This window comes from Danio rerio, chromosome 2, assembly GCF_052040795.2.
Source record: "Danio rerio strain M-AB ecotype USA chromosome 2, GRCz13ab, whole genome shotgun sequence".
In the NCBI taxonomy this organism is placed as follows: Eukaryota; Metazoa; Chordata; class Actinopteri; order Cypriniformes; family Danionidae; genus Danio; species Danio rerio.
This window is the reverse complement of record NC_141022.1, coordinates 40132892-40147803: the sequence shown is the minus strand read 5'-3', so window position 1 is coordinate 40147803 and position 14912 is coordinate 40132892. Positions and strand designations below refer to the sequence as shown.

General features: G+C 36.8%; 2 protein-coding genes across 4 annotated transcripts in view; both read left to right on the top strand.

Annotated features, from left to right (window-relative positions):
* skila (SKI-like proto-oncogene a) overlaps positions 1–14912 on the top strand; it is a 672908-nt gene that overhangs the window by 537539 nt on the left and 120457 nt on the right. The gene's annotated exons all lie outside the window — the stretch shown is intronic.
* The window catches only part of slitrk3b (SLIT and NTRK-like family, member 3b), a 39447-nt gene that overhangs the window by 9632 nt on the left and 14903 nt on the right, over positions 1–14912 (top strand). The window contains exon 3 of one of the 3 annotated variants that reach the window (XM_087238756.1): positions 352–4180. The exons of 1 other annotated variant lie outside the window; for it this stretch is intronic. In XM_087238756.1, coding sequence (XP_087094882.1) covers positions 376–3024 — 2649 coding nt within the window. In that variant the 5' untranslated portion in view covers positions 352–375 and the 3' untranslated portion in view covers positions 3025–4180. 3 annotated transcript variants of the gene reach the window in all.

Sequence of the window (14912 nt, the reverse complement as noted above, 5' to 3'; positions counted from 1 at the left end):
TAAATGGATTAGGTCACATTTCGCTTCTTCTCAATATCACTACAGTAAATGCAGCAGGCAGACTTTTAAGTCAATAATAAGCTCTGGTACATTTGCTGACATTGGTTATTGAAGCCTTTATTCTTTATTTTGACTATATTGTTTGCAGTAAAAAAAAAAAAAACTGCAGTCAAAGCAAACAAGCTGCATTCTGCTCTGTCATACATTAGAGGATAACCCCCCACCCACCCCACCCCCACAATTCTCGAGTCATATCACAAATAACTTGTCAAAAGTCAACATCATTTGGATTGAACAGTGTTTATCACCCTCTCTATATTCACATCACTAAAACTGTTGTATTCTTTTCAGTGCAGTGAAGGAGCACTTGAGGCTATGCACTTGGCTGCTTATGGTGAAAGCATGTTGTGGGTTACACTGCTAAGCACAATTGCACTTGGATGGACGACTCCTATCCCTCTACTTGATGATTCAGAGGAAATAGACGAGCCTTGCTTTGAGCCCTGCTACTGCGAAGTGAAGGAAGGCCTTTTTCATGTTCATTGTGACAGCAAAGGATTTACAAATATTAGCCAAGTCTCGCAGTCATGGCTTAGACCATTCAAGCTCTACCTGCAGAAAAACTCTTTACGGAAGCTCTACTTCAACAGTTTCCTGCACTTGAACAATGCAGTGGCCATTAATCTGGGCAATAATGCCCTGCAGGACATCCATGTTGGTGCTTTCAATGGTTTGGGCTCCCTGAAGAGGTTGTACCTTCATGAGAACAAGCTGGAAGTGTTCCGGAATGACACATTTCTTGGACTGGAGAGTTTAGAATACCTTCAGGCCGACTATAATGTTATCAAGAGAATAGACAGTGGGGCGTTCAGAAATCTCCACAAACTCAGAGTGCTCATCCTTAATGACAATTTAATACCCGTGCTACCGGCGTTTCTTTTCAGATCTGTCTCTTTAACCCACCTTGACTTGAGAGGCAACCGACTAAAGACGTTGCCTTATAAAGGGATTTTGGAATATATTGGCCGCAGTCTTATGGAGATCCAGTTGGAGGAGAACCCTTGGAACTGTATCTGTGATATCATCCAGCTCCAGGCCTGGTTGGAGCGGATTCCATACACTGCAGTTGTTGGTGAAATAACATGCGAGTACCCTTTCCACCTCCATGGAAAGGACCTCAGAGAAATCAAGCGCAGCGAGCTTTGTCCCTTGTTGAACGAAGCTGAGATTGAGTCTATTCTAGGTGTCCTCCACTTGCCGTTCTACACAGGGAGAGCGAGGCCTACAAAGCCATCTTCTATTGTGTCCTCAAATCAAAACACTGTTTCCTCTGTGGAGCAAAGAGAAAGGCCCCCAAAGCCAACAAAAAGACCCCGACCCTCAAAGACACCTCCCACACCACGTAGCGTGTTCCCTAATCAGCCACCTGTAGCCGGATACCAGACAAGGCCACCAATACCAATCATTTGCCCGATTGGATGTACCTGTAACTTGCATATTAATGACCTTGGTTTAACAGTCAACTGTAAGGAAAATGGGTTTCGGAACATATCTGAGTTGATGCCTCGACCCTTGAATGCTAAAAAGCTTTACCTAAGTGGAAATCTCATCCAGAGAATTTACAAGTCAGATTTTTGGAATTTTTCCAGTCTTGATTTATTGCATTTGGGAAACAATCAGATATTTTATGTCCAAGAGGGGGCTTTTGTTAATCTCCCTAATTTGAGAAGCCTTTACCTGAATGGTAATAATATAGTGAAATTAACTATTGATATGTTTCATGGCTTGCATAGCCTTGAGTATTTATATTTTGAATACAATGAGATACGAGAAATCCAGCCCGCTGCCTTCAGTTTAATGCCCTCCTTGCAGCTAGTCTTTCTCAACAACAACCTCTTGCGAACGTTGCCCATGGGAGCATTCGAAGGTACCTCGCTGACACGTCTGAACCTGCGCAACAACTACTTTCATTGCCTCCCAGTCAGCGGCGTTCTGGAACACCTGCAAGCTGTAGTCCAGATCGACCTGAATCAGAACCCCTGGGACTGCTCCTGCGACATCATCCCTCTCAAAGAGTGGCTGGACACGCTGAGCTTAGTGGTCATAGTAGGAGAAGTGGCATGTAAGACCCCCGAGCTGGTCTCAGGAAAAGATTTGCGCACTCTGAATTCTGAAGTGATTTGCCCTGAGCTCAGACAGTCCTCACTGTCTCCTGCAGAATCAGATAGCGGGCTTATCACTACGTATCCCGAGGTGGGGCCGCATCCACCGAAAGGTGCCATACCCCTCTCGGTCTTGATTCTCAGCTTGCTGGTTCTGTTTGTGTCTGCCTTCTTTGCTGCTGCAGCTCTCTGCGCATATGCTCTGAAAAAGCGTGAAAAGCTTCCCTTTAGGAAGCAAGGGGAAGTTGGCCTGGCAGGCATTCAGATGGAATGTGGAATATTCACAGAACAGCCATCTACCTTACCAGAGACTCCTCCTTCCAATCACGTGTACGATAGCATCGGTGCACCCTCCTCGCATATGTGCAGCAACACCGTTTACAAAAGCGGACAGGAGGAGTCAGGGCAGAAGCATCCATTCTCAGAGACAAAAGAGAGTGGGTCACACTACAGGACACTTGTGGAGAAAGAAAAGGAGTGGACCATGGCCATCTCCAGCTCCCCCATTAACACTATTGTGAGCGTTGGCGGGCCGTGTGGTGACATTGCCGGCTTTCGTGAAAACGGAATACTCTGCCCGACTGTCATTGATAGCCAAGGTCCCACACCCAAGGTGGGATTAGTGGACAGTCTTTTTGGCACAACTCCTCAGTTTAGCAACCTGCCTGACAGACACACGCACCCTCCCTCAGAGTATCCACATGCCAAACAGGATGCCAGACAAAAGCAAACGATCACAACCACCACAGGGACAAGGACAGGATGTCCTAATCAAACCCAAAGTGATTACCCTGAGCTGAGGGCTAGACTCAAAACAAAGATGGATTACATTGATATGCTGGATAGGTCATATCAATTCTAAGACATCTCAGATATAAGACTGCACATCCAAAATGAAAATGGTAAGATGGGAAAAGAATTCATGTGATGTGCGATGCTACGGTTTTCCCTCAAGTTGCTCTGGAGGAAATCCCTTGTTGATTTTTTTTAAAGTGCCTTCACAAGAGCAGCCAGCAATGTTGTAAATGAGTATTTTTGTATCACAGTTTTATTTATCTAAAACACATAGATTTACTTTCGAAAGGGAAAGGATAAACTGCTGTTTCCAGACTTTGCGATGTTGGTAAACAAGCAAATTATTGGTATGAATGCAGGGCGTGCGGTCTTGGCTTTTAACATGTTTGCATCAAAAAAAAAACTTCTACAATATTTTCTATTTAATTGAAAATTGTCTATCAGCAATAGAGATACTGCAGTTATTGTATAACTGTTAAGTGCTTTGTTGAATCTGTATTTTCGAACTTAGTAGATTGTCTTTATCTGGACTTATTGAATGGTTTCATGGACCAAGGCAAGGTCAAAACATGTAAAAGCTTGGGAGCTATGGACATACCTTTTCATGGTCTATCAAAGGAGAAGACAGATCTGTGCATATATTTATTCTTAGATTTCAGTGTTGCAATTATTATTATTGTAAGACATCATGTTAAATCAGTGTATAATGATTATGCCTCTGGTTTAGCCTTCCTTGAAAAAAACAACAACCATGAATTCAATAAAGGGTGCTAAACTAAACTAAGTTCTGCGAACTGTACCATTTTGGGTAGCAGGCATTGAGTTTTGACTTCTGCATAGCAAGCACGCACACAGCACTTTATCCATGTGCTTCAAAAGAGATTTGAAAGAACAAAGTGTTTCAAACGAGACCTCATGTGCTGGACACTATTGAATAACAGTGTGAAATTTGTCAGAGATTGCATGATATTGACACAGTCAGCTTGCGAAAGACTCTGCCAGGTCACCCACAGACCTGGAGGAGAGGAAGCAGAGAATATGTGCAGCATTCCTCTGCAGTCTCCAGTCCCCTGAGTGTCCATGGGAGGGCATCAGTTAGATACACCTATTCACCATGCATAAGCTGGCTTAACCTAGTTACGCAGCATTGCATAAGGGAGAAAAATAGCCTTTTTTGGCATCATACTGTACAAGCATTGAATAAAGCCAAACCTGGAAAGAGATAAAGCTGAATATTTGTGAATAACAAAGTTCCATCATCCCACGATTCAACGTTTGTCATTGTTTTATTTCCTCGTTTCCCTGATCTTCTTCCATCATTTCTTTTCTCATTACATGAAATGCAATAACGGACCCTCCATCAGAGCCATCTAAACTTGTATGCCCGTTTTAGTTTCTACAGTAAACATGAAATTACTGGAGTGCTTAAGGGTGCATCAGAATGTTTTAGTTGCTCACAAAAGTGGGTCCATGGATGAGCTGAAAGTCCAAGGACACGTGTTTGTGTGTGTGTCTGTCTGTGTGTGTGTGTGTGTGTGTGTGTATGTGTGTGTGTGTGAGGAGGATAACGTCAGAACGCCGGATCGACTCTTATCGCGCTGCCCCTGTTTATTTTTGCTAATGTTGTACTTGGCAGATTCCATCCCTCACAGGCCATCCATCATTTACACAGTTGGACGTTTATAACGGCATTTCAGCTTCAGGCATCCAGACCTGCTTGTCAAAGAGAGCAGCTTCCTGACCACCTTTCCTCTGCGATAATTCACAAAGCTTTTGTCCAAAGTATGAGGAGAGATAATCCTCTCAATGCCACTCCAGTAACCCTCATTATACGCCCCTGCCACCCAATCCCACAGACGGCCTGGCCAACTGATCCTGTATGCAGAGAACGTGATCGCAGGGGCAGTCAGCTGCTCTGCTACATAGTGCTCATGTGCCTCGCCAAGACAAAGTGGCATTTAACCAAGAGACCATGAACAGAGAGAAACGGGCAAATGTGAAATGATAGCTTATGTTTTACGGTTGATGGAATCTAACTTAGCAGCAGTTACTTCCTTTGATAGTAGGGTATGACTTTTTTTGTTTGTAGGGATGTTCCTAACGTAAAGTGGCATCATTATGAGGTTAATAATTACTTCTGAAAAATGCTCTCAGAGCAGCCATTTAACAAAACACTGTTATTATGAATTCGGAACACGACATATGGCGTTGAATGTGAAAATGTAATGCGGCGCACCGCAGATAATGTGTTCCCAACACGTAAATGAGCCACAAAGTACCTGCGGAATTTTCAATGGGATGCAATTAGTCAGCAAACGGTGTGTGCCGTTGCTCTCTGGCATTTGCATTTTTACCGGAGACTGTGGCCTTTTCCTCTGGCTGTCACGCCTGTAATGTGTCTGCTCAGACATGCCGTCAAAACCCCTGCCCCTTGGGAAATTCAGGGACACCACAGTGCAGGCAGTTGTCATTTTACTAAGTTGAAATGCTGGACAGCTTGGATATGGTTCAAGTGTTCTGCTGTCGTCACTGCTGTTCTTTCTCAAAATATATCATCGAGCTGGAAAAATCACTGGAGTTTGCAGTGGCTCGCATACAGATTTGTTTCTCCGATATAAGAATCAGGCTTGTTGTGTACTAAAAACTTGAGCAAATGCCTTTGTAATATTGATAATACCTTTCTATATTGCTGTGGTATTGCATTGGGTGATATTTGCTGCATGTGATTTGTGCTTTACCCTTTCACTATATTGAAGTTGCTTGTTTGAGAGAGAGAATATAGGAATAATAAGAGGCACAGGTAGGGACTGAGAGAGAAAACTGTACAGTTCTTTAGGAACCACATATACCTGTAGTTTTTCAAAATTAAAAAGCCACTATAGGTTAGGGCTGCACAATAAATCATTTCAGCATCGATATTGCAATGTGCGCATCCACAAAGATATGTACAGTGGCCGAGAAAGCTTAACATGCTGCGATTTTAGGAAAACACATGCAAAAAAACACCAGCAAATTAAGAAACCATCTTCATCAGTTTGACAGCACTCATGTTGCAAATTCTCACACCACAAACAGTTGAAGAAATGCACTACATTTGGTCAAGACAAAGAACTGAAAAAACGCGCTGCACATATGGATGTGTTATGCCGTGACCGTTGCTCAGTAAAGTTATTGGTGAATGTGATTTTTTTAAAAATATTTTCATATGCTGATTACACAATTCCATTGTCTTTTGTAAATTATTAGCCTAATTGATAATTAACTAAAACGTTGCATTATTAAAGTTGTTTGGGTTGTGACCAAATGCAACTCGTTTCTTCAGATGTTTGTGTTGACCAAAAGCAGCGTGCTTCTTCAGTTGTTTGTGTTGTAACCAAATGCAGCGCGCTTTTTCAGTTGTTTGGGTTGTGACTAAATGCAGTGCATTTCTTTAGTTGTTTGTGTTGTGACCAAATGCAGGGCGTGTGCTGTCAAACTGATGAAGATTGTTTCTTAATTTGCTGGTGTTTTTGTAATTGCGTGTGTTTTCTTAAATTGCAGCGCATTAAGCTCTTACAGCCACTGTAGCTATGCAATGTTGAGTCTGAATTATAGTTGAGCAAGAGCTACAGAATTGTATTCATTAATCACTGTATTTGTTAGGAATTTATATTTTTTATGCAAAAAAAAGTAAAAATCTAGCCCAATTATCTACATTTCAAAGCGAAAACCAGATTATTCCAATTACCGCACTGGCTGATAATTTAGCTTGTTTTAAGGAAAATCTCCTAATTGTGACTTTTTTTTTTCTTCTGACATTGACCATTTTTTATTTGCTTTAAGAGTATTTAGATATTTGGACTGAAAACTAAACAAAACAAAGTAAGAAAATCTTGTTTTGCATTGTGGTTATTCAATTTCTGTACCTAAATACTGTTAGACTCCCCAGAAAACTATGAACTACTGCTATTCAAACCTTGTGCTGAAACCGTATTCATATCGCAATATTGCAGAAAAAAATATATAGAAAAATCTAATTTTTCCAATATTGTGCAGCTCTACTAAAGGTTATACACCAGATTTTATTTTATATTAGTTTGGTGTTTTTAGGTTAATAGTTTGATTAAATAACATCTTCCTCTTGAAATCGATTTTTTTTGTAATTGTAAAATATATCAATACCATACTGGTTATGGGCTGATGTGTTCATTTTTGGTTGGTTCATTAATTTTCCAGTGTCAGTGAATATTTGCACATTGGACTTATATTTACACTTTACATTTTTAGAAAATAAAATATATTGGCAATGTTTATCTTTAACAATTTAACAACACATCTGTATTGCCTGTGATTCTTTCATGTTAAATAACATTTTTGAAAAGTCACACTTTATTTTAAGGTAAACTTCCTGCAATCAAAAAAACATTAAGACTTTTAGTCAATAAAGTGTTATTTAGCTGCTTATTATAAGTTAGTAAGGTAATAGTTGGGATTAGGTATTGGATTGGGGATGTATATCATACTTAATAATAAGCACTATTAATCTGGTAATAATTAATAATAAGCAGGTAAAAGCCAGTAGTTAAAAGTTTGAATTGGTATTTAGTTACCAATTTAAGTGTTACCCAAAGCACATCTGTAGCATTTTGACTGATATATTAATTATACAGTACTAATGAATATCGGCTATTCAATATTTAATAGTCCTTTCCACTTTTATTACATTTAAGCTAAGTGAGTCTCAGATGATGGTTTACAGTTTTATTCTATTTAATGAGAATGCAAATTTGATGTACATTATGATGCTCTGATTCCTTAAATTTGCGTGTTTATTAATTAAAGTGTTTATTATTTATTAATTTATTGAAACAAAGTAGCATGTCCATATATTAATAATATTATCAACATTTATTAAAAAATATATGTATAGAGATTGATTTTTCAATATTTTGTTATTCATGTTTAATTTCAGGGCATCTCAAGTTTGCACATTATCATGTTGTCAAACTATAGTACTAGACTTCCACAATGCAGCCCTACACTATGATTGTTTCATGTGTTTTTCAGTTTCCATCTCTCACTGTGACTCACATCGACCTGATTGTCATATCGGCTCACAAACCCTGACCGAATGATAGATTGCAGTCGCTAGTTTAGGAAACGCTAGGAAAATATTACCTCACGCCGCAAACTTCTCTGAATGAACAGCAAGAACAGGCTCGTGGTTAGTATGCCGTACAGGTTCGATCTCTGTTTGAAGCAGCTCTGACACCATGCTGAGAGCTTTGTCTTGGGAAAAGAGACTAGGATGCTGTCAAACCAGATCTTTTGTTTCTCCTCCTTTACTTTTCTCTCTTTATCTGGAATTAAACTCTGCCAGCAAGGAGAAAAGTTGCATTTTTAGTGTTTGACGAGTGACTTTTGTTTTTTTAATACCCAATTTCTTGGTACAGTGTGGAGTGCTGATACAGTTAGTGTGAGCTGGTTATTCCCTGTCCGTGGTGCTGAATTTCTTTTGTGCTAAGGAGAGAAGGTAGTTCTGCAATGCTGTGCAGCTTTTTGCACTGTGCTATTTCCTGCAGTGGGAGCCGTTTTTATGCATTTGAGGATGGATCCAGAAATCTAGTGCACGGTGATGCCGCCATCAGCACCGTCTCTTAAGTCCACCACCATCTGCTGTAGTTCTTGGACATGTATGGGAGATCTGTCAGTGTAATTGTGTGTTTGTCTTGCCTGGGAGGGCATTGATCTGACCCGCTCGCTGTCTCTGTAATTACATGTTTTCATTAAGAAATACTGATCAGGGAGGAAAACAAAGCAAATGGTATTTGTTTATTTGAATGACTTGATTGCGTATATTTACACATTTTCGTTTAATTCAATTCAATTCATGTTTAATGTGGGTGAAATCTGTCAAGGTGTTTATGGGAAAGCAGCATATATGATTGAACATTAGACATGGAGCATTGGAATCATGCTTTTAAATATCGCTTTAATTTTAATTAGGCTTAACTATTATTCTCAATGGAGAATTTTTCAGATCAGGTTTTTGCCAGCAGTTTGTTTTCTGCAAATTTTCTCACCCAGCAAATTCCAAATGTCTTTTTTCATCACGCTCGATATATAAAGGGAGAGAGAAGTAGACACTCGAGCACAAAGGGTTGCGTTTTTATTAAACTAATATTAAAAAATGCTGAAGTTTACACTGAGGTGTTTACGCCAGAGCTGCTTTGAGCAGGTGGGAACTAAATATGGAAAATGAGCACAAGAACAGGTGAAAAAATAAAGCAGAAATAGGGAAAATGCACAAATGGACAGAGGAAGCTCTTTCTTTTTAAGTACACACGTTTCCTGTCTCGCTCAATCACTTAAGATAAATTTGGTTCAAGATGAAGAACAGTCAGCTGGCCATAATTGCAAAATAAACCCTGATAAAGTGATAGGGAGTGTATGGATCTTTCAGCCTGAAGGTGTTTATTTTGTAATAATGTCTGACTGCACATAATCTTGACTGCTCAGTAAATAAATGAAAATATGTCGATTTAAGAGACCTTAAATCCCCCACTAAAAATAAATATATATGCAATTTCAGTGTAATGATAGTCTATAAAAATTAAGGTTCCATTGTTTTGGTTTTAACAAACCCTTTCAACAGTCTCAGAAATACAGGTAAAAATGTAGTAACGGGTGGAACCTTTTCTAAACAATAAAAGGTACTACCTCAGTGAGGTTTTGTAAATGTAGAAAATAAAGTGTAAAATAACCATTTTTTTGGTCATTGCAATATTTTTTTTTTCCTGTGATAAATATTGCAATATGAATACAGTTTCACAAGATAGTTAGAACAGTACTATTTGATAATTTTTTTTCTGGGGAGTCTCAGGTACAGAAATCGACTATTCACAATGCAAAAAAAAAAAAAAATTTCTTACTTTGAATGGTCTTGTTTCTAGTCCAAATATCAGAAAAAAATGAAAATGAAAAAAAAAAGTTTTCTTTTCAACTTGAGAAGAAATAAGGCAAATTTAAAAGTTTTTCTTTTAAAACATTCTAAACACTTTAAATGCTGTTTTAAAATCATGTTAATTTATATTTTTATTTTATTTTTATTCTTTTTATTATATTTTTTGCATCAGTACAAATGATAACTTTTACATATGTATACTTTTTTCTTTTAAAGAAAAGTTGTAACGTTCATATTATATGCATAAAAGAACTCAAAAAAATACAGAGAAAAGAGGATGGAGAGGGAAAAAAACGAAATAAAGGGAGGATTTGATGTGGTTCTACTAGGGTTCAATCACTGCTCTCTTGTTAATGTACTCAATAAATAGATTCCTTACTGTACATGGAAATTCTTAGTTTTATTTTTAAGGGTTCTTAGCTTCACAAGTTGAAGGCAAGTCATGACATTTTTTTTTTTTCGAATGGAGCAATTAGGTAGACTCTTTTCGTTTCCAATTCAGTAAAATCAATCGTTGTGCCAAAAGGGTTATAAATCTAATCACCGTACATAGATTTTTAGATAATTCTGCATAATCACTAACACCAAATATAGCTAAAATAGTACTTGTTTTCCCACAACTTCTGACATTAGTTGAAAAACCAAAATCCAATAATTAACTATTTCAGGACAACTCCAAAACACGTGACCAAGCGATGCCGGAGTTTGACTGCATCTATCACATAGTGGGTCCACATAAGGAACATCTTAGACAGCTTTAATTTAGACAAGTGAAGTTGGTGCAGAACCTTAAATTGTATTAAATCATGCCTGATACACACAGAACTAGAATGAACTTGTTCTTGTGCTTCCTCCCATTGCCAGTTTTCAATTCCTCATTAATTAGAATTTTATTAATTAAAAAAAAAACTTTCTTAGTTTTTGTCCTATCAGATATGTACAGTGTGCATTATTTTAATGTTGTGTATTACCCTGATATGGTAGATATGGCAACCTCTTTGTTTGTTCTCATCACCATCTGGTGGAGGTTGTCAGCGTTTCAAAGAGTATCCTCTTTTCTTTCCACAAGAGTGTTATTGATCTAATATTCATTAGATTATTATAATGCTCTTCACTAAAGAAAAAAACATGGTTATGTCAGGAATCTTTACTGAAAGCTTCTTGTAAGGAGATTGTGAAACAGTTGGGTCCTGGTGTAAAAATCCCATTCATTTTCACCATATGGGAATAAATTCGTATGTACTGTATAAACCATTAAAGTTAGATCTACCCTGAGCTGCTGTGTTGTTAAAGCCATAAGGCAACATTATTTCATTGATTCATTATTTTCATCTGAGAAATGAGAGAATTGTGTTCAACAGAAGAACACTTAAGTGCCCAAAAGCGCCACCATCAATTAAATAAATAAAAATTCAAATGAATAAAAACATATTCCCCATAGTTTGTAATTAAATTGTAATTTGCTATGCTTTGTGGGATTGCAATTAGCTCATAAAGCTCTTATGTATTCTATTTTTCTTTTTTAAAATCGAACTTTAATGTTGTGATTCTCCTCATATCAGGTTTGATTCATGACTCTTAAATAAACTTTTCTAATAAAACCAAACACTCTGACCAATCAGAGCCAAGTATTCCAGACAGCCATATGACAAAATAACACACTGCAGTAACGATGGAATTAATGTAATGTAATAATATAACTCTAGTTGTCATATTAAGCTAATTAAGAGATTCTGCCAGGCTTGATAAGACCACAACCGGTGAAACAAACAGCACGAGGGCGACCTTTTCTTAATTATTGTTTTTCAGTTTCATGACAGAATGACAGAAATAGTTTTGCTCTCCCTGTTAGTATAGCAAGCCCATGTTTCTGCATGATAAGACATCATAATAACAATAATAAAGGATTTTCTATCGGATGCAACAATATAATTAGAAAGAGGGCATAATTAGAGGTCTCTGTCCTGCCACCTTAAGAATATGCCATTTTCAGCTCTTTTCCACACCAATCAAAATATCCGCAGACGTACACACGCTCCGTATTTTCTTCTTTCCCCTCCATTTTCCTTGGTTTAAATGAGAGTGCTGACCCCATTAGATAAAAAATAGAAGAGGGGACAGACTGCATTCATTTTGAGAAGAATGATTAATTACAGATGTTACTGAGACAATGAAATATAGATCATACCGACTGGGACTCCAGCCGGGTTTACTCAGTGTCAGGCTCTTCCAATTTTGATCAGAGAGAAAGAAATCCATCGTCAAGCTTTTTGGCACAGGTTTTCGGGATCATTAACATTCTCTTCAAAGGCTTTGGGGAAAAAATCTACGATAACAAAAAAAAAAAAAAGAAAAAAGATATGACTTTTTGTGACGTGCTGCGGTAAATTTGTCTAGATATTTGAGCTCTGCTGCTTGTTTCAACTCATTCGCTGCATGTGTAAATGGCAGTTCGAAAGGAAACCTCCAAACCAGATCCACAACAAACATTTGCCTCGGTCGACAGATGCACCAGAGAAGAAAATGGAAGAGAAAGGATGTGTGAAGGAAAAGGCGAGAGGAGATATACTTTGCATGGCTGAGATAAAGGACAGATCATTAGTCAGGGCTCTTAATATAACTGCGGGAACAGGAGAGCACGGCGCTGTCAGCTTTTAGACATTTGGGATCTATTTCTATTTTATGTGTACTTATTTCCCTACTGTGTGCCGAGCTTTTAAACCTATGGTGCTAGCTGTAAATATTAAGTGTGCAAATTTATTTTTATACTAACGACATGACTTGGGTTAAAGGGTTAGTGTAAAAATATTAAATGAAATGAAAAATCTGTCATTAACTCACTCTCAATTCAATCACCAAAAAATACATTCATCTTTGTACATTTGTGTTCCATTTACTATATTTTAAATTACATGAGAAGCAATGAGGGTCGTATTGAGCCTCCGCAATGCTTATATATGAATAAAAGTCTAAATTGAATCTTCTCATCTTTATAAATCAATCATGCCTCTTCAGAAGACTTTTATTAAACCACTTGATATTGATTTATTATATATCTTTATGAAGGTTTTGGCTGAATAGACTTTTAGTGGAGGGACAGAAATCGCTTAGATTTGATTAAAATGAGTATTTGTGTTACGAAGACGAATGAAAGTCTTATAGGTTTTACAGGGAGTAAATAATGGACATTTTCTGTTTTAATGATAATATTTGTCTTTTTTCTATCTTTTTTTCTTCTTGCATATATTATATTTCTCTTGATAAAACAATGACGCATATATGTTTTTTTATATACAGTCCACCTACATTTTGGAACATTTCCAGAGGAAACATTATGCAAAAAAGCAATTCATTATTACAACAAAATGCAAATTGTGAAAACCAAAACTCCAGCTATTAATCATATGTAAATGGAATAAGTGTTCTTATTATGAATAACGTTTTACACAGAAGTGGACACTTCAAAATTAGCATCTTACAGGTTTTGCTTAAACATTTTCTCCTATTCCAGATTAAAATGCATAGACAATAAGTATGCCTAGATCTTTAAACACAGTGACTCAGCCAATGAGTTTAAAATTAGATACTTTTTCCCTAAATATATTAAGTCCAAAAACTAAATATTTAACATTGACATACTATCATTTTTTTTTTTTGCAAATATAAAGTCAGAATTATTAAACGCTCTTTGAATTTTTTTCTTTTTCAAATATTTCCCAAATGATGTTTGACAGAGCAAGGGAATTTTTTACAGTAGGTCTGATAATAATTTTTCTTCTGGAGAAAGTTGAAAAAAGATTTTTTTAAAAACCATTTTAGGGTCAAAATTATTAGTACCTTTAAGCTATATATTTTTAAAGTAAGCAGAACAAACCATCATTATACAATAACTTGTCTAATTACACCATCCTGCCTATTTAACCAAATTAACCTATATAATAATTCTTTAAATTTCACTTCAAGCTGTATAGAAGTGTCTTAAAAAATATCTAGTAAAATATTATTTACTGTCATCATGGCAAAGATAAAAGAAATGTAGAAATTAGAAAAGAGTTATTAAAACTATTATGTTTAGAATTGTGAAAAAAAAAATCTTCTCTCCGTTAATTGGGGGAAAATTCACGGGGTTTAATAATTCTGATTTCAACTGTAAATGCTCGAAATAATAAACTGAAATAAAAAAATGAAATGAAAACATGTTATCTGTAGTTTATAATACACAAATAACACTAAAGACTTTGAAAACCCAAAATAATCTAATTACCAGTGGTTTAAAGAAACAAATTACAAATACTCATATTACTGCAGAGTACTTTTTCTCAGGAGTTTTAGTTTACTAAGTAGTTTTAAAAATGTTTAAATATTTACTTTCCCCTGAGTACATTTTTACTGTATTGGTACTTTTACTTCACTGCTTTAACCTGCAGTCACTACTTTATTATTTCTTGTCTATGGGGATTAGAAAACATCCAACCTAAAATCAACGTCTAATGTTGTTACAGCTTGACGTTATGTGAACATTACCACTATGAGGTGTATCAGATGTTGGATTTTAGTTGCCATACCTGACAGATAAATGTCAGTATTTGATGCCAATATGATGTTGGTTCAAGATGTTGGCTCGACCTTGGATTTTGGTAACTTTCCAACACAAGCTAAAATCAACCAAATATCAACGTCATTTGATGTCGTTATTGTCTTGAACGCTGGCTAAACATTGAATTTTGGTCACCTGATAAATCTAACCTAATATTAAGGTCTTATGATGTTGTGTCCCTGCTGGGCACTACAGAATGGTATATTTTACACACATCCATGAATTACTTATAATGTATCAGCTTTTTACTGCGTAATACTCACTACTCTTGAGTACTTTTGAAAGGTTGACTTTTTACTCATACTTTGAGTAATATTTACAACAGATTTTTTTACTCTACTTGAACTACATTTTTAGGCAAGTAGTGGTACTTTTAATTTTTAGTACTCTTTCCACCACTGCTGATTACTCAAAG